Source organism: Apteryx mantelli, chromosome 1, assembly GCF_036417845.1.
Source record: "Apteryx mantelli isolate bAptMan1 chromosome 1, bAptMan1.hap1, whole genome shotgun sequence".
Lineage (NCBI taxonomy): Eukaryota > Metazoa > Chordata > Aves > Apterygiformes > Apterygidae > Apteryx > Apteryx mantelli.
The window spans coordinates 174,227,428-174,251,399 of NC_089978.1; the positions used below are offsets into that span (position 1 = coordinate 174,227,428).

Genomic DNA, 23,972 nt, shown 5'->3' on the forward strand with positions numbered 1-23,972 from the left:
GGTGGCATAAACTGAAAAGGCAGCCTTTAGACTCTGCTCTGCATGTCCTTATTTAGTATGCTTGGTCTGTATATACCTTTTTTTAAAAATAACATTCTATTAGATCTTCAATACTGCAGGTTTTGTATTAGCTTTTTGAAACAGCATACTGTATCAAAACTGGTTTAACGTAGATGCCCAGCTCTTGTATCAGGGTAGGTCAAGCTGCCTATGATAGAGCTAAAATGCGTTCTGGCTCCAGAACTACAAGCATGCATTCCCACCAAAAGAAGATGCATTTATAAAACTCTTGTCACATGATTAGATGTGAGGCAGAACAAAAAAATTTAATACACTTCTCAAAGCCATTCTGTATTTTATACATTTCTCCTTTTAATGTAGGGTTAACACTTCCATTCTTTTCATTCTATTTTCATTTATAAAAGTTATCATGCCTACTTCAAAAATACCCTTTAGTTCTGCAACAATCCTCTTGATTACCTGTACTACACAACTGCAATCTAGATGTAGTTGCACTACAAGTATATGTAATAGCAAATTTTTTTGTTGATTCTGTAACAGGACAACAGAAACATAAATACTGAAGCTCATCTTGCAGCAAGCCAGCATAACTCTGTGCAGAACTTTTCCTCTGTGGATCACCTCCTCCTATAAAGCCCCTCCAACTAAAGAAATCATTGATTTACACTTAATAATGATGAATTTTATTTTTAGCCACATTTCCCATTCATGAAATACAGTCAGTCTCTCTTTTCCTGCCCTAATTACAAAGTTTTCTTTTCTTCCCCAGTACAGAGCTATAAGTAACCAAACTCTGTCAAAGATATAAAAGCTTTTAACCTTGCTCATGAATTAAGAGTTAAAATGTGACTGGAGCAAGTTATATAACTGTAAGAAGTGCCAAGTGTCTTCAGTTGTGTCAGCCTTCATTAAATATAAACACTGATTAAGAGATAGCAAAGAAAAAAAAACCATGAAACCAGAGAAAGCCCAAAGTCAAGAAAGTCAAAAGATTACATCAGGATCACCCCTCTCTTTCAGTAAAGAAAACCAATAAAAAGATCTTAAGCTTTCAACATGCCTGCTAAATGAATACAAAGACATAAACGCAATTCAAATGGTTGCCGTTTTCCCCTTTTTATTTGAAAAGATGCAGTCACGCCCAATTAGCTAAAACGGAAGATGCCAAACTTTGGGGGCCGTCCGGCACTACCAACGCTCGCGTTGCCTTGCAGACCGCCGACAGAGCCAATAGATGCGACCAGCCTACAGATGCGATCCTTCCCGTATTGCTCTGCAAACTACTCTTTGAGGACTGATTATTATATACGTATTTATACATACAAAAACAGAGAGGCTTGGGCAGTGGCACAGCCACCCTCGCGGGAAAGCCCACGCTGCCCGCAGCACTGGGGCAGGCGGGGGGGGGGGGGGCAAACGGCCGCCGTTGGGGCCCCCGGAGGCGGCTGCGCGGCCAGCACCGAGGCCGCCCCGGAGCCGGGGCCTCTGCAGCGGGTGCGGAGCGGACGCGGCCCGTGCCGCGCGGTCAGGGCGGAGAGAACACCCACCCCCGCCGCGGAGGGCGACCGCGGGCAGCATCGGCCCCGCCGGAACCCCCCCCCAGTGCCCCCTGCGGGGGGAGGGCCCCCACGCCGCCGCTCCCCGCCCTACCTGAGACCGCGGAGGAAGCGCCCTCGCCGCCGCCGCCGCCCACACCCCACTCCGCGCCCGCCGGACACCGCCGCCAGAGACACTCCCGCCGCACTGCGCACGCGCGCACCGCCCCGCCACCGCCGGCAGCCCCCGGCCCGCAAAGGCTGCCGGGAAACCGCTCAACCCGCGACGGGACCTTCCTCCCAAGGTATGCCGGGATCTGTAGTCCCGGATGAGGCGCACAGCATGCTGGGACACGTAGTCCGCCCCCAGCAGCGCGGGATTGCTGCCGTTGCCGTGACGAATCGTTTGCCCGAACGGGAACATGCGCCGCTCTGCCCTCCCTCCCTCCCTGCCCCCGTTTCCGCACCCACAGGGGTCGCGGTGGTGCTCGGCTGCACTTGTGGGGCTCGTAGTGCCGCGGGAAGCTTGGCCCGCCCCGCGCCTACAAGTATCCGGGTCCCCGGGAGCGGAGCCGGCGGGAGCGTTTGATGGCGTCGCCTAGCAGCGGCCTTTGCCGCTGTGGCGCTCCTCGGGGAGCGGTGAGGCCGCGAGTGGGAGGTGGCGCTGCGCTGCGGGAGCGGCCGAGGTCCCGGGGCTCTGTGCTGCCGCCGCCCGCCCTCCGCCGGGGGCGCCGCGGCCAGCGGGGAGCCTGGGCGGCGGCGGATGGGAGCGGGCGGCGCTGGCGGGCGGTGGCCGTTAGCGCCGTTGCACACGCGCCGCGCGCAGCGGTGGCGGCGGGCGCGGGGACGTTTGCGCCCCGCTGCTTAGAGTTGCGCTTCGCCCCTGCCCCCGCGAGAAGGCGGACGCAAAGCGAGGTGATTTGCCGCTCCGGTGGAGGCGGACGGACTCGAGGCAGAATGGTTTTTCGGCAGCATCCCGAAGTGGTCGCGGTGTGTCTCGCTGTCGCTCCCGGGGCCGCGATATACAAATTTGAAGAAAACGGGAACCCTGCACAGGTTCCCATTCTGTGTGTGGCTTCGTGCTGTGATGCAGTGCTGTGTACCACTAGTATAGCAGAGCTCGTTGTGGATAACCTAGTTTGCAGATCAGAAATAGCTTAATCTGGGATAATCTCCATAGAGTAAACAAATAAGGATTTAGCAGAGCGTGTCTCCTGCGTGACTGTGCTGCTTTTTAGTATTTAGTCTTGCTCGAGTGTACTTGGCACTGTGTTGCACATTACGCATGCCTTTATGAAAGAGGAGTGGCTGCTCCTAATGCTGCTTAATTTCACTGTGAGGAAGCTGAGGTATCGGCATGGTAGTTTAGTTGTCTTCTCTTCGTGTGGCTTATTGTAGGCAGCGCTGGGCATTATAACTTGAACTTGCCCACCACACTTCCCGTTTTTTCTGCCTTACAGAACTTTCTAACATCAGACCATTTTATATATGCTTGGTTTCCTGGGTAAGCCAAGAAAATCTTGTGTTAACTAAAGTCAAATGCATGTATATTTAACTGTTTTTATAGAACCATGATCTCCTCCTCTCACCACACTGATCTGTCAGCTAACAAGCACACACTATAGCGAGGGGAAGAGCTCAGCTAAATTTTAGGATGAACCACTTTTCAATTGAATAACTTAACTTTCTTTTATTGCCCTCAAGTATTTACATACTGTGGAATGTACTGTACAAAAAGCTTGTGTCCCCAACAGCTTACTATCGTTGTCCCTCCAACAAGTGAAGTATTTCTCATTCACTGACTATGGCCCATATCCTTATGATGCCTTATGATTTTGTGTTATTTTCCGTTGTCCTCTAGGAAAACCAGAAAAGCAAAATTTGTATATGATATTATTAGGAAGCCATGGATTATATGGAATGAATGTTTTCTAAAACATTTAGTAAACACTGAAGAAACAATAAATACAGAGAGCTGTCAAGTAGTGTACATCAGAGAAGAAGAGGTTGATTTTCATCTTCACTTAAGCGTACACCAGGATTTCAGAGTTTTCCAGTTCTTTCAGATTGTGTAGGCATATTTCCTGGGAAAATAGTATCACTTCAACCTTTCATTAAGGAAGGAACTTTCAGTTTTTGAGTCTTCTGCTGAATATGAACAGGGTGAATGATGAACAGACGCCAAAATATCATGCTCAACATAGGGCATTGTTGCAGTTCTGAGAGAGTTTGTTTTTTTTTCATAAAATACATATCTCAGTTGTGTCATTAGTTTATTTAATATTAATGAACTAAATGTCCTAGTTAATTTTATGTTTTTCTTAATTTTCTGAACCATTAAAGCCATATTTATAATTTAAGGCAATATATAAGTAGATTTAAAATGTTTCCTTTTAAACTTGACAGAATCCAATTTTTGGAATATTGCTGATATGGAGTAGGAGCAGCTCTGGAGAATGTAGTAATCCAAAGACTTCCATTCTCTTTTTCCTATTTCAGGTACCACGTTGACCTCCAGACCTATGGGAAGTCACTGTAACCCACAACAACCAGCAGGTAATCTGTAGAACAAAACTTTATACCACTTTCAGATTAGATTTTCATCTGTTTCCATAATGATTTTTGTCACTATAAGGAGATTTTTATCCTACAACAGCTGATTCAAAGAACATCAGGCTCTAAGAATAAGTGTTTATCCATTAACATAGGGGTGCTGCATTATGAGGTTGGGAATGACAGAAAGAAAGTAAAAATAGAGGTTTCACATGTGTCATCTTTGGTATTTGTGTCACAAATTCTTTGATTGTGCATGATCTGATTTTTAACTTAAAGAAGAAAAGGTTTTATTATAGACCTCTTGGTTACAGTAGACCAAAATGTGAATGTGTTACAAAAATCCATACAGCTATTTAGTATCATCTCATGTGGTTCACTGGCCTGCCTCTGTTAAATCATTTAACGAAAAATTGATTGACAGTGATAACATCTTATAATTGTCATTTTTGTTCCAGGAAAAACATTATAAATTCAACATGGCACCCATTTTAGATTGGAAGAAGCTTATGAAAGTTGATCCAGATGCTCTGCCTCATCAAGAGGAACTAGCGGATAGATTGCTGGAGACTGTGTCCAAGGTACTCAAGGGGCAAACAGTGAACATAAGGGTTTTGTTATGCATTCTTCCCTCAACTCTCTCTGGTCCTTCACGTAAATAAATGGTTTATTTTTTTTTTTAAATTTCATTGACATTTATATAAAAATACTGTTGTCTGTTTCCTTAGGTTGATGGAAAAGACTTAAAAAATGAAGCTTCTGAACAATTGATACATCTTTTTAAAATTACTCAGTCACTAATGAAGGTTTGTATTGATCCTTACTTTCTACACTTCTGTAGTTGTGTTTGTTTATTTTTTTATGTAGGTGAAAGCATGGTCACTCTTTTTTTTTTTCCTGCATTGACCACACTGCTTATTCCTTAGAGCAGTTATATGCTAAATGTGTGCTTGCGCCAGAATTCCTGCTTACAGCTGTTAGGATTATGGTATGTACCAGTGGGAACTAAAGTGACTAGAACTAAAATAGTTATATAGTTAAGGAAGCTTAGTTTTATAGGTGGAAAATGCAAACAAATACCTCAAAAACGGGTAGGATGTTGTAAGTTATTGACAATGATGTTAACTTTATTAGAAGTTTTTGTGGCATGCTGATGTTTTGGAGTAGGCTTAAATGCATACATGTCACCGTTCAAGGAAGAAACACCCTAAAACAGTTGTGATATCTTGAATTTACTGATAAATGTACTGGAAGCAAGAAAGTAAAGCTGTGGAGGTTAATGTATTGCTTTTAGAGGGGCTTTTTTAGTGATTTTTCTCAACCATATGCCTTGGATTGTTTAGATAGATCCATAAAATAAAGGTGATATTTCAACAGTGTGAAGTTCTTAACAGTCATGTGACCATCGGCATAGTGAAAAAATGTAAGTGGTCACATTTGTTTGCAGAGAGAAAATTGATATTTTTTTTTTTTGTAAATGTTTTCAGCATTCTGAACATGAGGTGTGTGGAAACATCTGTTAACTTATGCTAATAGTACATCTTTTTTCTTTTCTTACTTACTGTTTTTTTTCCAGATGAAAGCTCAAGAGGTAGAGCTGGCACTAGAAGAAGTTGAAAAAGCTGGGGAAGAACAAGCCAAATGTGGTAAGCAAGCCTTTTTGAATAGATCTTTTGTCTTTACTGCTGTTTATAAATAATTTGTCAAATGCATTTTGTAGGTTTTTTAAGTGTAAGGAACTGAATAAAATACCAACCCCACTGAATTCAATTGCAAATCATATTTGTTTTAATGAGGCCAAGTATTTATTAAGTTAACCATTGTCATTTTAGGTACTTTTTACCATATCAAGTAATTCAGTATTTCTGATTTATTTTAACAGAAAATCAATTTAAAACAAAGGTGATGAAACTTGAAAATGAATTAGAGGTATGTTTTCAAATTTTAGTTTCTAGAGTGCTGATGTCAATTCTTTTGTTTTAATGAGGTTCTTTACACTCGTATTTTAATACAATATTTTATTTAAAATAAAATAGGAGAGCTTTTATGAATGGATAAATAATTCCAAAACTTGACAGATATTCACATTTCAGTCAGGCAGCTGAAATACAAATTGATCAAAAGCTTGGATTTTGAATCAGACCCTCATTTCTCACTTTTTCTATTGGAAGACAATTCACTTCTATCAAAGAGACATAATAGCCATACAGTTTAGTTAAATCTTTTTATTGGCTTTTGAATATTCAACCTCAAGTTGCAAAAATCTGTATGTACAATTTTTTTTTTTGCTTTAATATATTCCATTTATTTTTAGTGATTTTTTGTTGTTGTTGTTATTGTGGACAGAAGCTAGTGTGCCCTAGTTTGCTCATGCCCTTGCTCTTGCTTTTCCTGAACATCAGTCTTAGCATCTGCTTAGTTTCTGATTTCTTTCTATTTTGAAGAACTGTCCTATATTTATAATGCTGTCTATTTTAATGCTCTTAAGATGGCACTAAGATCTGCTGGTGGTCGTGATACTCGTTTTTTGCGTGATGAGATCCGCCAGCTGGAAAAACAATTGGAACAAAAAGAGAGGGAGTTAACAGATATGGAAAAGGAATTGGAAAAAGAGAAGAAAGTTAATGAACAGGTAAGAAGGACTTCAGTCTGACATCTCTAAAGCTGTGAAGGCTCTGGAACATCCTTTGAAAGGTCAATATTCTGAGAAGAGCTTCTGCAGTAAAAAACTGATGAAATAGGACTGCAGTGCATTCATTTTCTGATTTGTTTCTGCAGCTCTTTGTTTTCATAGCTTGTGATATTAGCAGTTTATATGTAAAATTTATTCATATTGTTCTAGCTTGTTCTTCGAACTGAAGATGCAGAAAATGAAAACATCAAATTAAGGAGAGAGGTTAGTGAAGTATTATACACAATAGCTATTGAATCCATGGGCTGATATACTTACTTTAGTGTATATATATATACACTATATATATATACGCACACAGAGAGTGTATTTATATATAGTATACTGTGTATGCTACTTAGTATATATAAGAGTTAACATTCTTTATTACTAGAATTAAAAAAAAATCATTCTCTTAAAACATTTTTCTAGCTGTCTTTTAACCCTTTAACACTTGTAATCTTCTTGGCCTCTGGCAGAATAAAATGGACAGCAAAAGTCAAAATTATTGTCCTAGGATAAACCTTGAAAAGCATTCCTCAAATATGCTGTTTTATCCATATAATGTACATGTGCGTGCATGTGTACACAGACAGGTATATAGAAAGTTCTATTTTATTTTGCCTTTATTTTGAATCCTTTTCAGTCTTCCTAAAGCAAAGATAACTTCTAATACTTTTCATGCTTTCTTCTCTTGATCTTGTTCTCTCCTTTTTAATCTGAAGAAAAAAAGAATAAAGAAAAAGGTGAGGCTTTTAAGTATTTAAAAGCAGACTGTAGCAATTTGGATGGGCTTTGACTATCTTAGCTCTTTGTGTTAGCTTATTAGAAAAACAGCATATTTTCAACTCTTTAAAATAGATTTAATTTTTGATTGCTTTCTGTGCAGAATGAACAATTGCGTCAGGATATAATTGACTATCAGAGACAAATAGATTCTCAAAAAGAAACAATTCTGTCAAGAAGAGATGATTCTGATTACAGATCTCAGTTGTCCAAAAAGAACTTTGAGCTTGTCCAGTATTTGGATGAAATTCAGGTAAAATCTATTTATGATATTGCATATTTATTAGATTATTACTGGCAACAGTATTTTTTGAAAAGCTATGACAGTTTATAGGTTAAATTCCATGGAGTAATGGAATTCATAATGCTAGTGGGTTGTGTGGTGCATGAACTCTGCATCTGTGAATCTGAGGGAACAAAGTCATTGACTTAGGCAATGAGAGATGTGTCTTTTAGAATAAACTTTTAATGCATAGCTGTTAGGATTTGTTGAAATTGATGATCCAGAGGTGCAAAACTCTCAGAACTGCTAATTTCTTTATATTTGCAAGTATTACATTTAATGTAGCTATCAAATTGCTGGTTATTCAGGTATTAAGAAGTGCATATTTCTAAAGCAGCTGCTTCTTTGATTTTGTAGAACTTGACTGAAACTAATGAGAAGTTAGACATTCAAAACCAAGAAATGAGAAAGAATCTTGAGGAATCAGTGCAAGAAATGGAGAAGATGACTGATGAATATAACAAAATGAAACTGATTGTGCAACAGTCTGATATTTTTATGGATCAGTTAAGAAAAGAGAAAGAACAGTATAAATTTCAAGTAAGAAGTGACTTTTATATTATTGAGAGATGTTATAATTTTGTAGGATAATATTTTATTGTCATTATTTAGCTTGAATTCAGAAATGTTCAATGTGTCCAGTTAAAAACACATGCTCTACTGAAAAAAACCCATGATCTTTAAACTTGATGCAAATGTTAAGAACTTGATAGCAGATTACAAAATATTTTCATTCAAAATGTTAGTCATACTGTTCTTAGAGTTGTAACCTTGTTGCTGCAATGCTAATTGTTAAGTTGTATGTACTAGATGTGATTTGTTTATGCACATGCAGTGGTTAAACAAAACATTTTTGATATGATGTTGATCCAAATGGCATTTATAGGTTCAGGAGCTTTCAGACCAGCTGAAGGCAAAGAATGAGGAAGACGATCCACTCATGTCAGCTGTAAATGCAAAAGTTGAAGAGTGGAAGGTACTTTGTAATAAATTTGATTACTTTTTAATATATTTTTGATTCTTTTCAGGAATTATTTCAAGTGTTCTGATGGTATTTTATCTTCTTTGCAGAAAATCTTGGCTTCAAAAGATGATGAACTTTTAGAGTATCAGCAAATGTTGTTTAACTTGAAAGAGAAAATGAAAATGGCCCAACTTGATGTTGACAGAAACAGTGTAATGGCCCTTCAGCAGGTATTATCTGCGTGAGCACACTCACATGTGCACATGCGCGCGCCCACACACATATATATATAAAATATCGTTTGCAAAGTATGCTGCTGACCAAATACATTATTCAGATTTTGTGTTTTGCAAATATCAGAATATACATGTTATTCATTTTGAGAATTATGAGACTGGTTGCCTTACTCTGCTACAAGGTTGGTTTAATATACAGGGTACAGAGAAAACTTCTTTCTTTGTAGGTATGAACTGAACTTTTGGTGGCTGATTTTGTTACTTTCATATTTATCTTGTCTAATTATTAGTAGAGTCACTGCTTTAACGTCTAAGCATACAGTATTTAATGTTGTTAAATTATAGCTTAGTTTCTGGCTTTTAAACATTTGTTAGTCAAGGAAGAGTCATAACTCTTAACTAGCAGATAACCTGCTGTTTTTCTTTGTCCTGCATGTGACAAACTACAAGTCTGTGATTCAGCCCATTACAGAGCTAGCTGAATTTAAGTGTCTCTTAATTTAATTCAGAGTTAGCACAGTTGTTTAAAATTTTAAGTTTCCCCACTTTCATGTTTGAAAGTTTTTTTCAAGAGAAGAAAACCTTTAGGAATCCTGTAATGTAGATTATGGAAAACTTAGTTTCATGACTCCAGGATCATTTCCTACCTCGCTTCATGTCTTTTGAATAAATATGTCATGATGACATATTTGAGCCTTTGTAGACTGAGCAGCTTGGTGAGATAAATTTATGCAGTATTCCAAAACTAGGAACTGGTAGGTTTTCAGGAGGAAAAAAAAAAAAACAAAACAGGCTCTGATTATCATAAGAGGAAAGCAGCTGAAAATCAGCTCTTACAAGCAGTCATAGAGTCCATTTTTAGGTGTCGAGATGGCTGTAGAAATTGCTTTTTTGGATGATGGTCATTAACATGCCACTTAGTGTTGTGGAAATAAGCACATTTTTAAACCAGATATTTAAAAAATAAATTATGTTACTGCTTTGTCCATTCAAAATGGACTGAAGGTTGTTGAAGTTTAATGTACGTTTACATTCTAAAGGGTTGTTTTACCTCCTTACAATGTTATAACCTTTTTACCTTTAGATTTGTAATATGGTTATGTTTGTCCTCCAAGAAAGCCTAAGCTTTTGTTTTTTGGAATAATGCTGTAAAGCAATGTCAGCTGCTCTTGAGATTTTTACATTACAGTTATTTTCTGTAACTTTTTTACAAGTCTCTTTTTTCTATGCTGTTTTGTTTAGTACAGAAAAAATAACATTAAGCTCCCTGTAATATTTCCAAAGTTCATGTATAAGCTCAGAAATAGTATCATATCAATAGAAGTCACTTTCACAGTCTGTATGTACTTTTATGTGTGCATGCATGCAGAGCAAGATGAGGTACAAATACTTAAAAGTTAGATAACTTGCTGAAAGGCAGTCCTGCAATACAGACATGAGAGATGTCATGTGTGACAGATCATTAGTCTTTCCAATCTTGAATTTGTGTATCTCAGTTCCCAGCAGCAATTGTTCATGAGGAAACCTTAGGAAATCTGTAGTCTGAAGTTGTTCATCATGCAGTTGCTTAACTCTTAGAGAATTGTTCCATTTAAAACTGATGCACTAAAATACTGCCTTAATGTGACTGTATTCTTTGAATGCTTTATTTTTACTATTTTTCTTTTATTTTTGCTGCTTTGCCTTTATATACCCAACTTCTAGATAATATCTGAACTCTATGTTGTAAGTACAGTATATTTGCTTTTTTCCTAAAATTTTTATATATTAACAGTTTTTCATTTTTTCATTTACCTATGAAGAAGTGTGTTGTTCTGTGTTGATAGCTTGTCTGTCAGTAAAGAAGAATTTATTTAATGGACATTTTTTTATTTGTTTTGTTTTGTTTTATTTTGTTTTTTATGGTAGGGTATGCAAGAACGAGATGCTCAGATAAGATTGCTTACCGAGCAAGTTGAACAATATACCAAAGAAATGGAAAAAAATGCATTGATTATTGAGGAATTGAAAAATGAACTCCAAAAAGATAAAGGTAGCTAAGGGAAAACTAAAAAATACCAATTTACTGTGTCTATTCTTTATTCTTTAGAAATACTAAAAATATTTGGAGTATTTGAGTAATACGGATCTAAGGGGTTTTTTTTGTCCATTTCCGTTTATCAAACATCGGAGAATGGCTTAAATTTGTTCACAGTACTTCAGTTGGCTTTAATGGTAATACAGTGCTTAATAATAAAACTATTCATGTTCTTTACAGGGTTAAAGCATGAAATATAAGGTCTCAACTGTAAAGAGTTGTAGTATCTAATTCAAACTAAGTTCTGATGTCCATTATGTGTACTTACTTCTTATAAGGATTGTTTGTATGAATAATAAATAAAGCTCTTATCTGAAGTCTTTTGTAATTACCTGATTAAAAGAGCAGAAAATGAAGACTTCCTTATAACAGCCTCTGAAATGTTGTTTTTTCACGCTCAATTGCTGATAGCGAGCGCTCTTGTCTTAACTGTAAACAGATCAAGGTTTTTCTTTCCAGGTCTCTCATCTCTTGCTCAGCAGAATCGTATTGGAGAAATGCAAGAAAAGTTAAAGCTTCTAGAAGAGAGAACTAAGGAGGCTGAGAAATCAGCAGAATTAGCAGAAGCAGATGCCAGAGAAAAGGACAAAGAACTCATTGAGACTCTGAAACGAATGAGAGACTATGAACTGGTAAACAATTTGTCAGAGTGGACAGGGTATTTCATCATATTTTTTAGCAGATCACTTTGTCCTTGACTTTTTTTTTTTGTAGACTGTCTTCTAATTAGAAATTAGATGAATGACTTTGGATGCTGCTTTTTCTTTGATAATACCTTTAATGGTCAATGATTACGTGCAAGTTGTCAGTTTTAACATATTCACATGGGCTTGTGGATTAATAGTAATTGTACAGTCGAGGATCCATTGAAGGATCGCTGTATAACATAAGAGGACTCCATTTTGAAATACATGGAGAAAATCAGTTAAAAAGAAAATACAGTTGTACTTAGGTACAAAATAATGAGATTATCTTTTGTCAAAGAAATGAGAGGAATGTAAAAGTGACAGTTCTAGTGTTATATATATAATATATATTAATAAGATACAATGTATAATATATATTGTGTTAAATTAATAATTGTTATTAATGTGTATAACAAGGTAAAATATTCTGCAAATTTATGCCCTTATCCTATGCACAAGTTCATCTTTGCAAAGCTCATTGTATGATTAATGTCTAGATGATATACTCCTAGTGTATTTTTTTTAAATACATTTGCATTTAACTTGTATTGCTCTGCGGTATGTCTCTTGGAAGAAGAGAATTTTTCAGTAACTGTATTTTATGTCAACTGTTCATAAAGCACTGAGTCTGATCAGTACTCACTCTGAAGAGAAAAGACAGTTTTGTAGGATCTGCATTTATTCAGTAACTCTTTTCACACTAAACACTGTAGAATAGTGATATAGCTTGGAAAACATTTTTGTTATTAAAGAAAGATTTAACGATTTGTTGATATAAGAAGTAGATTCTTTAAACTGTAATCACATTCCTCAAAAACTTGCGTGGACAGTTGGACAGCATACAAAAAATGGCATTATTGGTAAAATTTGCATCCCTGATCTGTGACAAAAGCATTCTGAAAATCAGTAAGATTGATTGTCTTGTCATTGTTTAACACAGTCATGAAAAATCATAGATAGGTATAGCATGTTTTCTTGAAAACTTTGTTTGCATGAAAAGATAGACATTGTAGTTAGAAAATACCAAATACCATGGTCAGAAAAATTAATATACTTTAGTGGACGTTGAGTCAGGCCCATCAAGAGGATGAACTAATTTTAATCCTGATAGTCTTCTGAAAGAATCTCTTCGCTTGACTATTGTCTTTCTGTTGTTATCACAAGTCTTCTATGTTTGTTAGCATAAAGTTTGAATCATAGTAGTTGCTTACTAAACTTATTTTATTTTCAATTAATGTCATCAGTAATGATGAAACATATACTTGTAATTTATTTTCTTACATGTTATGTTTGTTGTTTTCTTTTCAATTCCCATTTGGATTTTTGCAGGGAATATACGGTTTGGAAGAAGCTGTTGCTGAAATAAAAGATTTAAAAAAGCAAACCAAAATACGAGATCATGAGATTGAAATATTAATTAAGGAAGCCAATAAACTTGAACTTAAAATAAATGATTTTCTTGATGAAAATGAAGAACTTAGAGAGCGTTTAGGTATGCTATACCTATTAAGTTTACAATTATTCATTGTGTAAAAATTGAAATAACATTAGTGGAAATCTTTTACTATACTAAGTTAACTACTTGAAAATAATTTTGTATGTTCTGCTAATATTTGCAAGTAGTTTTATTTAGTTAGGTCAGACTGCATGACTGCACATAACTAGAGTTGGTTAATGTTGTTTTGACTGAGAAGAGCAGGAGAATAGGGTTTGCAGTGCTTCTGTTGGTTTTGATTCCTCTTTGACAGTACACTGCTTGATTCACTTCATAATATAGTAATTTGAAACCACAACATGCTGATGTTGTAATGCTAGATGGAAAAATGTGGAGGAAAGTTTGGAAGAGCTTATTTATGTTTAGGTTCTTCTACAGAAAAATATACTTAAATTTACGTAGTGTTTTATTGCATTTTGTTTTTTGAGTAATTAAAGTAAATATGCTTTTTTATGATTCTATTATGTACAGCATAACGTGTGTATTTATATACACTATATGTATATGTAATATGTATATATAAAATATACATTTTCAGCCATCGTTTTTTGACTAATTGTATTCTTATTTAAATGGGTTACATACTAATAACCACTAAAGTTAATTTTAATGTTCGTATTTAATGAATAACTATACAGCATATACTGTGTTTCAGGTCTTGAACCCAAGACAATGATTGATTTAAATGAATTCAGAAACAGCAAAACACTAAAACAGCAGCAGTATAGAGCTGAAAACCAGATTCTTTTGAAAGAGGCAAGTGATGAATCCTATTTTTATATAAGAGTCTTAAAAGATGTATTTGAACAAATTTAAATACTGATCTGTGAATAATAATATGCAGATTGAAAGATTGGAAGAGGAAAGAATTGAACTGAAAAAGCAGATTCGTAGTTTGGCCCAGGAGACAGGGAAGAGAACTGCAACATTAGGTAGGATATTTTTTATTATAAACACTCTTTTTTTCAAAACCATTCTGTCTAGGTTTATTAGTTTAACTATGTTAAATTTACTGATATGTTTAAATTGCAAGGCTAAATACTTTTCACTGAGTCTGTAGGAAGATACGAGTGCCTTTGTATTTCCATAGTCTTACAGCCCAGTAGCTTTTTGACTTGTGATTGCTAATAATGGCGTCACTAAGAGTTGCGCCATTGGCTTGAAGTTCTTAGGTAGAGGATGATCTAGCCAGGATTTGTGGTAAATCTGTATAATGGATATACGTCAAAAAGTTTGGAATTTCAATTTTGTGCCACCCAGGGAAATACCACTTGCTCAGATGGGCAGGTTTACAACTCCTTACTCTGCAGGTAGAAAACTAAAACTCAGATCCATGACTTGGAATATATTCCCTTCTTCGGAGACCAGTTAAAAAATTCATATTACTCGTACATTTATTTGTAATTAGGTTTGGATGCTGGTGGTGTGCAGATGACTGACACCTGTACTGAAGAAAAGGGGACAAATAAAAAAAAGTTGGATTTCTTAAACATAGATAATCTTGCAGAAGTAAAAGCAAAGGTAGGTTCATAAAGCAAATACATAAGCATTTATTGTATTTCTGTCTCAAAAAATAAAATTAGTTTGTAAATATTTGCTCAACTATTTCTCTGAATGTTTTTATTAACTGTTTTTAAAAAATCCTAAATTAATCATTTGTAAATTTTTTGGATGCTAATGAACATTGTTTATTTTTCTGTGAATGCAGGCTAGCAGCTTATTTAACATGGAAAGGAGAAACACATTTGCAGATAGAGAAGCACCAGTTAGCCTTTTGAAGTCAGAGAAAGATATATCTGAAAGCAGTAACACTTTGGGAAATTTATCTATAAGAATTTCTGGAATACTTGAGAATTTTGATCACTTGGAAAAAAACAGAAGTACATCTTTACTTCAGTTAGGTTCAAAAAGTGTGTCAGAGTTGCAACCAGTAAATGACAACTGTAATTCTGAAGTTCTTAGTATAAAAGAGATTTTTATGTCACCAGAGTTACGATTCACACAGGCACCAGGGATAACAGATTCTACAGTCAATAGAGAGACATCAAAAAACTTAAAATCAGACTGTCAAGGTGCATTTTCTGCCTCTCAGAGAGTGGGGCAGACCTCAGAGGCAAATAACCAAAATTATGGAAACACAGCATCTTTTCAGAGTCAAATATCTGTAACTTCTAATTCAGACCAAGCAAGTCCAGAAGATTTTTGTGTAGGAATATCTCTTAGCCAAAAATCTGCATTTTTTTGTGACTCTGTTCTTGCAAAGCCAGAAACACAGTATAAATCACAAATAATGATGTGGAAGGATAAGCAGGACTGTTCTCAAGTAAAGTTTTCCAATTTCCAAATTGGCTTTCAAGAAGACAGAGAAGGAGAGAAATTCCTGAAAGAATTGTTGCAGGTAAAAAGTATGGAAAGTAGACTTGAAAATGGCCAGTCAGAATGCTCAGGTCAGGTAGATCCTGTTGAGAATCTCATAGAACAATTGAGGAGGGAATTAGCCTTTCTTAGGTCACAGGTGAGGCACCTTTATAATATGTGTGTGTTTATCTATTGTGATTATTTAGAAGATGCGTTCACAACAGATCATAAAATTGTATTATTTTAGTTTCAACTTCATTAATCAAAGCTATAGGATGCTTCTAAAAGAAATGGCACATTGTATTATTAGAACAAAAATGTCTTTAAGTCACTATTTCACAGTTTGTCAATGGAGGATTGAAAAATGTATGTATGCATGCTTTTTCATTTTGTCTGAAAAAAAGTTTGTGCAATGCAGGTGTCAGCACCCACACAGATGGGTAAGAAGAGTTTTTATTCTATAATCTTATGGGTATCTGCATGAAAAAAATACATATTTTCCTCCTCATCACTTTTCTTATTAGTACGTACAGCTTTGCATCTCATACAAAGTCAGTTGTCACAATGGTATTTTAAACAGAAACACAGTTTGAGGAAAATTTATTTTAAATTATTTTAAATACACAGAGACATCACAATGATAACTTACAGTAGTTGCTTGAATGAAGTAAGGATTGAATCAGTCCTTTGATATGAAAGATGGAAGATTGCCCTGCCAACTGACAAAGATAATGTATATCTGTTCTCAGAACAAAAAAATTTCTAATGAAAAATTATTTTATTTATTAAAATTGTTAATGTTGAGATCTGTTAGGTTTTTAGAAGGGGTTTTGAACAGTGTTTCTAATGATTGTTAAAAACAGGTTGATTTCAGGATGCTTGCTGTGTTTTCCTTTATGCATGTGGTAAATCATATCAAAAATTATTCACTGTTAGCTTCCTATACTGGTACTTTGGGATACTCTTCCAATTTTCTGTATAGTGCAGGATATTGTTTTGGTTGCTAGAGATATATTTAGGGCTTGGATCAAGCCAGCCTCTCGAATACTCTCAAAGTCTGTGCAACCATGTAGCTGTCCCAAACTGCTATTCCAACTGCAGCATGAAATACGAATGCATACTTCACCAGACACTGTTACATGGGACCCACCTTATATAATTATTCCAGTAAATCTGTCTCTGATGCTGTTGCATTTCAGATAGGAGAATCATATGTAGGTTGGGAAGTTTTCATGAGAGCGTACTGCAATTTTCCGAAAAAAGTAGGATTGGAATATTAGATGGCTAAAATAATATTTTGAATGGAGCTTGAGAATCTGTGTATCGTTTGTCTGGGAGAAACCAACTAAGGACATGATGAAGATATACTTTTTGGTTATCATCTCCATTCCTGTAACCATGGTGTTTTCCATCTTTAACTGAAATGTCTTAGGACTGTGATCGTTTTGTAAGCTCAGGAAATTCTATTCCTCCAGTTGAGCTATATAATTGATCAGAGGAAAGTACATGTCTATATGCATCTTTTTTTTTTTTTTTCCAACTATATGTCAGTTTTTTCATGCTACAGAAGTATGCTTTTCTGTAATGATTCCTTTTAAAATACTGTGCTAACCAAGCTGCAGAATGAACAGTGCCTACTAATTAATTACGTTTTCAGTAGCAAAAAATGCATTTTTTAACTTCCTATAGAAGATAAATCTTAGAAATACAACTTTGTATGAGTAAATGGAGATAGAATCATGTATTAATATTTTACTGTTTCTTCAGAATGAGCAGATATCCAGAGATTTGTTGGCCAGGAATATGCTAAATAGATATACAGAATTAAAGCTTGAAAGATGCAGAAGCCAGGCAGTGCAGGTAGTGCAAGGTTTTAAAACAAATTTATGGAGATAGGATAATTGTTTATATAAAGTTTATTCATAGCTTTAATACTTTTTTTTCTGATGGTATTGTTGCTCTGAAGGTGAGACTGCTTGATTGTTGCCTTCTATATTGGTTCATATTGCTTCATACTTAGTTCTCATTTTGGTTCATATACTATATAATTTCACTATATATGTTGACTCTATATGGATTAATAATATTTTCAAGCATTTACTCTTATTTAAAAAAGAAAATTCTTAACCATAGAGTCTTAATGAGAATTCTAATACTAATATTCCTAAATTACAGTTTTTAACTTTGATTCTTTTTTCTTTTCTTTTCTTAGAATGAGTATCTTGCAAATGAATTAAGTGAGAGAGAGAGAGATTTGGAAAAAAACAGGACCATAATTGTCAAATTTCAATCTAAATGTAAGTTGAAAATTTTTTTTCAAAGTAGAGAATGTTATCAGGTACCTGTAGATAGTTTGTTTATTTGTGTTTTCTTTTTGTGATTAAGACCACAAACCTCTGTCTTTACATGCAATCTCTGTTTTAAATGGTGTTTACTTTGGTATCTTCTACGTTGTTTGAATTTGTTGTGTACGTAGAAGGTGGTTATATATATATATTCATCCTAAAAACACTAAACTACAATTTTTTTCTTCCTTTATCAGACCTAAGAAAGGCCTTGAGTCTATGAGTGATCCCAGTTATAACAATCATGCAATTTACTTTCTTAATTCTTGTGCTTTGCTGGCTCCAAGGAAGTGTTCAGGAATCAAACCCATTTGCTGCTTGTGTACATACATGTGTTAGCTGAGATGCACTGCTTGCAAACTCTGAAATAAAAATAGTATTAATTTCTCTAGACAAAATCTCAACATTTCCTGGAGAATGTGAATTCTAAAAAATCATTTTGACTTTTCAAAATAGACTTAGTGAAGCTGTTCAGACTTCCCAAAATTTTGCAGTTCACTGCTGGGTCTTCAAGACAGCTCTTGAAATTTTTGTTTTTTAATTTCCAGACTTCTTGCTCTGTGTTGGAAACTGTGGAATTCCACTCAGAGATTAATGGTGGCAGGAAAATTATATGTCTTGAGAGCCCTAATTACAGTCAAATAATTTAAATATTCTTTCCTCCAACTCTGCAGCAGGAAATCAGTCAGTGCCTGTGTACCTCATTGTTACACCCAAACATTTGCAAGACAGCTATGTTCATGATAGCTGACCACACAGGCTACTGAAGTGAACAAAATGGCAGAAAACACTGAAGATTGGAAGGTTCAATAAAGTCAGTCTGTTTCCATGAACCATTTCAATATTGTTGAATTGTTCTTTCTCCAGAAAAATGTGCTCTGTGGAAGTTCCTAGCAGCTCTACTTTTAACTTCCTAGTTGGATCTCTCTCTCTATAATATAAGCAGTTCTCTTTTATGTATCAAATCAACAGGTATTATGATGAAACATCCTAGGAAATTGTAACTCACTTTTTAGTGGTTTTTTTAGACACATATACAACTTTTATTACAGTAAAAGAATTATCAGAAGAGAATAAACAACTTGAACAAGGAATGAAAGAAATATTACAAGCTGTCAAGGAAATACAGAAGGATCCCAGTATGAAGGGAGGAGAAACAGCCTTAATAATCCCAAGTCTGGATCGTTTAGTTAATGTAAGCTTGCATTTTCCTGTGTTATTTGGCGTTATAGGATTTTTAGATTTTTTTTTTTTTATCTTCAAATACTGAGTTACTCTATAATTTAATAGTAGCTGGATATACCTCCCTATTTATATGAGTGGGAGTGCATCCTTTGACACTATGTTAAAAATGCAAACAAAAATATACTACAGCAACAAAAAGAGATCACCAGCAAAGAAATATAAGTATATATTCTCTAACTGGATAATATAAAAGTGTCTTAGGCAAGTTAATATTCCAGACATAAAGTTTAGGGAAAAGTTCATCTACATTCCCTGTATCTGTATTGGATCTGCAGGAAATGTTTAATAAGAATAACCTTATTCAAACATCTTACTGAAAAAAATATATATTTACAGGAGAATTTAATTATTTAAATCGCAGTGTCTGGTAAATATATTGTCAGCAAACTTGTAAGTAGAGTAAAACAAATTAAACTTTCATGCATTTTGCATGAAACTCAAACTTCATGTAGGTTAAGCTGGAGACCTCCAGTCTATTACGAAAAAACACAACTTTTCTGCGTTTTTTCTCTGTTTTGTTAATTAAATGTTTACTGCATTAGGCAATTGAGTTAAAGAATGCAGAGGGAATCTTTGATGTTAGCGTGCACTTGAAAGCTCAGGTTGACCAGCTTACAGGACGAAATGAAGAATTAAGGCAGGAGCTGAAACAGACTCGGAAGGAGGCAACAGATTTCTCCAATCAGTTGGCAAATGCAAATGAAAAGGTATAGAATTTATTTTGTATTTGAAAAGTGGCTGCAGTGATAATTTTGAACAAAAACATAGCGTATGAGATACTGGATTTATCTTTCATGAGAGGTGTACTTGTACAAATCTTAATTTATATATTGGATCTAAAGACTTGTCCATTTTAAGTTAAAATCTTACTCTTCCTAATGTTGTTTTATCCATAGAAAAATATTATACTCGCTTTGCTATCATGCTGAATACTGAGCATGGCTGTCTTTTGGGGAGCACTGTGCCAAAAAAGACTTACAGATTTCTTTGTCTTCAAAAAACAGTAGTCTTGCTTTCTTAATTGTTTTTAAATGGTTCATGGTTCTCTAAAACTCTGCATCTTGTTTTAAGTTTTGTTTCAGATTCTTTGGAATGCTTACTGCAGAACAGGAACGAGAAATGAAAATACTGTTTTATAAGAAGCCATGTTTAAGTTTGCCCTCTAGAACAGCGATGCAAAAAGATTTGCCAGTAACTAATATTGTACAATATTATTTTATGTATTTTTAGAGTAGAGAACTAAAGAGCTTTTAAAAGCTTAACATGAAAAGACAAAGATTTATTTAGAGTAAGCCATAAAATAATTGTTGCAGTAGTTCTATCCAAAGCGTATTCTCTTTAAAAGAAGTAGAAAAGCACTCTATTTTAAGCAATCTGGAATGAAATATGATGAATCTTCAGGTATGTGAAGCTGCCCTGATTACTTGAGTCATTTGATCAATTTGGCTCAAGATATTATGTATTTAGCTCTTTGTGGAATCACAGTATTAAAAAGGTTACTTTAAGGAGTATTTGAGTCCATAAATGGAAGTAAATTAGATTGTTGATTACAACTGATATAGCGTAAGAAGCCATATGTTTTCCATTAGTGTTTTCTTATTGAATAACAAAAGCAACTTCTTTCTGCTTTTTTTTTCTTTAGATTGCACAACTTAAAAATGAAGTTTGCTTATTACATCAATCGGAAGGTGCCAACATTGTCTTCAGAACAGTAAATCTTCCAGAAGGAATGGTTTCTTCAAGTGTTAGTATGATTAATTCTCTGAATGAATATTTAGTACATCTCCTACAGGTAACTCATTTACACCTTGATATCAAGACTATTTGTGGCATATAACAAATTCTTCTAAAATCTAGTACCATGCTATGTATGGACATGGGAGACCTCTCCAAAACTTTTCTATTATAAAACTCTGACATTCATAACTTCTGTGGCTAGTAAGCTTTTTAAAAAGTTGTAATTTCTTTGAAGAACTTATCTACTAAATATTTTTATTTTTATTCTGTGTTTCTGATCACTTTACTTTTGTTTATTGGAGAGTATTTTTCAGTTGTATATGGAGTATAAGAGTATTTGGGAACGTGAGAAGAAAACACTGCTTTCGAGTTAAATGTTCAATTAGTATTCTCTGTGGACTAAATTTTTTGGCTGATATGTCATGGTGTTTTCAACATTTTTGGACTGTAGTTCACAAAGCAATTTTGCACTATTTTGCACTTAGTAATATTAATGCCTACATTTATTGGACTTTTCCTTATGTGTTGCTTCTACAGTAAAACATTTCATGTCTGCAGTTTACAGACCCTAATGGCACAAATAACTCATGTAAAAAACACACAGGAAAACTAGTTTTGATAAAAGTTTCATGTTTGAAACCCATATTAATCACTTCAATATTCTTTATTCTGAAAATAATCTTTAGGAACTAGAAAATAAAGAACAGTTACTTAAACAATTTGAAGAAGCAGTAGAGGACTATAAGCAAAAATTTGCAGTAATTCGTCATCAACAAGGCTTGCTGTATAAAGAGTATCACAGGTATTGTTGTCTTTTCTGTGTGATGAAAACTTGAACATGTAACTGTTTAATAATTTTGAACACAAGATTTGCTAATATGTTGAAGTGGCTCTTTCGTTAGTGTCATAAATGCTGCAGCTCTTGGATATGGCCTCCATAAATTTTCTTTGGGCCTGTAAAGATTCAGAAAGCTCATACAAAAAATATTTTCTGTCAGACTTCTTTCCTGGTGCATACTTTATAAAAAGGATCACATTGTGCTTTCTGAAGCTGATATCCCATATTTTATTAGAGTATAGTATTATGGATTCTTCAGTCTCATTTTCTTTTGCTTTCAAGTATGGGTCCTAGTGGTTCCTCTGAGGTAGAAGAAAATTGTTATTGAAACACAGGTCAGAGATCTCTGTTTCAGGATTTCAGATCTTCAGGCCTTTTCTTTATGCTTGTTTCTTCTTCAGACTCAGTTTCTTTATATGTTTGTTCGAGTCTAATTTCTCTGTGTTTTATAGTCAAAATAAAGGGTCTTCATCTGGTAAAAGCATAGGGATGAATCTGATGATTTGGGTTCTTCAATAAGCAGACTGTTAGTGGTGTCCTCTCAATGTTTGAATTGGAATGAATACTCACTGGAAAGCTGGAATAAGAGTTTCATTTTACAGGAACTTCTGTTCGTTCTTTGAGCCTGTTAAGATTTCCTGGATAACATTATGTCTCAGTTTGGGACATTAAAACCATATTTTCTTGAAAATGTTAAAAGCTCTACTATACTACCTCATTTATTACTAGATTATGTATGATGATTGAAAGTTCCTTCTCCAAAACTGTTATAGATTGAAGTTAGGGGTGGAGATTTACATTCCAGGACATGGCAATCCATAAAGACCTACCTTCAAAATGCCTTCTTTCCTTTTCCTCCTTTTTCTCCCATTGTGGGAGAAACTAAGAGATCTTCTCTGAAGAGATAATACTTCTCTCTGAAGAGATGATACTTCTTAAAGATCAGGGCAAAGAGGAGGAGCTTGAAGACAGTCCGTCTTTGAAAATACCTAGATTATTTATTTAGACTAGCCTAAACTATCCTATACAGTCTACAGGAACTTCCTCATTAGACCTATATGGTCTTTTTTGTTTCCAAATTGGAAACAAAAATGGGTAGAGGGGACTAGTTTGGGCCAAACAGAAACTGAATTTTTTGTGTTTTTGTGTTTATTTTCTCACTGAAATAGAAAAACTAGGGGTAAAAATTATATCCTTTGTGTATTTTAAATAAAGGAAATACAGTGGAAGGAAAAACTTGTAAAACTGTTAAAAATTGATTTAACTGATTAAAAACAGCTATTGCCTGCCATTTTATTCAGAATTCTGACCTCAAATTCAGGATCTGGATATAGGAGACCTGGATTTAAGTCTGTCCACTTCCTGAGGCAAATTTGAACTTACAGCTATTAAAGAAACCGCTAACTTCTTTGCCGTGGGGAATTCTCAGAGCACGAGTGAGTAATCTCCCCTCTGAGGCTGTACCATTCCGTATGATAAATTAAAAATACTTGAAGAGGATCATAGGTACTCTGTCTCTGAGGACTATTCTCAGACTGCAGAAGCCTTGTTCCTCTAGCATGTTGTTCCTCTTAGCTAATGAATGTGTGAGTGCTTCATGCAAAGGAAACAGTTATGGAAAATGGCATCATTTGCCAAACCATTTTATCTAGCTGTGTATCTCATCACCCTAATTAATGGGCACAGCTGTGAGTATCTGCTGAAATCTGCTGGGCCTAGACTGCTTCGAAAAGAAAAGGACCAGCTACAGGCTCACAGAAAGGTAGTATTCAGTAGTATCATTTTTTGTCTCCCTTGTTATAAAAGGGAGACCTGAAGTTTCTAGAGAGGTACTGAAAGTGAATTTTTTTTTATTTGAAAAGTTTTAAATTTTAGCTATTTTTGCAAAGAGATATTCAAGAAGCAATTTGTCTGAAATCCAAGTATATAATTTAAAGCACATTAAATCCCTTATGTGGATGTTCTTTGGAGTGAGGCATTGCTGTGTCTTCCTGGCGATACATACCTGGAGAAGAGATAAAGCATTTAGCTTCTACACACTTATTTCCTATCTTTTTGATTGCCCTTAGCTTTCCTGAGTACTCTGACTTGAACTTTTTTTAAGAATTAGTGTGTGTTCACCATTAAACCAGCTGCAGCCTA

General features: G+C 35.3%; 2 protein-coding genes across 7 annotated transcripts in view; one reads left to right on the forward strand and one right to left on the reverse strand.

The window, feature by feature from the left end:
- TMTC3 (transmembrane O-mannosyltransferase targeting cadherins 3) overlaps positions 1-2,040 on the reverse strand; it is a 39,443-nt gene extending 37,403 nt beyond the window's left edge. For 2 of the 3 annotated variants that reach the window (XM_067312881.1, XM_067312865.1), the window contains exon 1: positions 1,672-1,756. The gene's annotated coding sequence lies outside the window, so the exon portion shown is untranslated. Of the gene's footprint in view, positions 1-1,671; positions 1,757-2,023 lie in introns of those variants that run through there. The other variant, XM_067312872.1, reaches the window with a different exon arrangement.
- The window catches only part of CEP290 (centrosomal protein 290), a 54,909-nt gene continuing 32,976 nt past the window's right edge, over positions 2,040-23,972 (forward strand). For 3 of the 4 annotated variants that reach the window (XR_010886591.1, XM_067312836.1, XM_067312851.1), the window contains exons 1-24: positions 2,040-2,195; positions 4,056-4,112; positions 4,568-4,690; positions 4,838-4,915; positions 5,686-5,755; positions 5,992-6,038; positions 6,598-6,741; positions 6,952-7,005; positions 7,670-7,819; positions 8,207-8,389; positions 8,736-8,825; positions 8,921-9,043; positions 10,958-11,081; positions 11,586-11,758; positions 13,142-13,304; positions 13,963-14,063; positions 14,152-14,239; positions 14,716-14,828; positions 17,878-17,962; positions 19,063-19,205; positions 19,798-19,962; positions 20,327-20,446; positions 20,898-21,047; positions 21,679-21,794. Coding sequence is in view for 3 of the 4 variants with exons in the window: in XM_067312836.1 (XP_067168937.1) it covers positions 4,589-4,690; positions 4,838-4,915; positions 5,686-5,755; positions 5,992-6,038; positions 6,598-6,741; positions 6,952-7,005; positions 7,670-7,819; positions 8,207-8,389; positions 8,736-8,825; positions 8,921-9,043; positions 10,958-11,081; positions 11,586-11,758; positions 13,142-13,304; positions 13,963-14,063; positions 14,152-14,239; positions 14,716-14,828; positions 17,878-17,962; positions 19,063-19,205; positions 19,798-19,962; positions 20,327-20,446; positions 20,898-21,047; positions 21,679-21,794 (2,582 nt within the window). In the remaining variant the exon portion in view is untranslated. The remainder of the gene's footprint in view (positions 2,196-4,055; positions 4,113-4,567; positions 4,691-4,837; positions 4,916-5,685; positions 5,756-5,991; positions 6,039-6,597; positions 6,742-6,951; positions 7,006-7,669; positions 7,820-8,206; positions 8,390-8,735; positions 8,826-8,920; positions 9,044-10,957; positions 11,082-11,585; positions 11,759-13,141; positions 13,305-13,962; positions 14,064-14,151; positions 14,240-14,715; positions 14,829-17,877; positions 17,963-19,062; positions 19,206-19,797; positions 19,963-20,326; positions 20,447-20,897; positions 21,048-21,678; positions 21,795-23,972) is intronic. The other variant, XM_067312845.1, reaches the window with a different exon arrangement.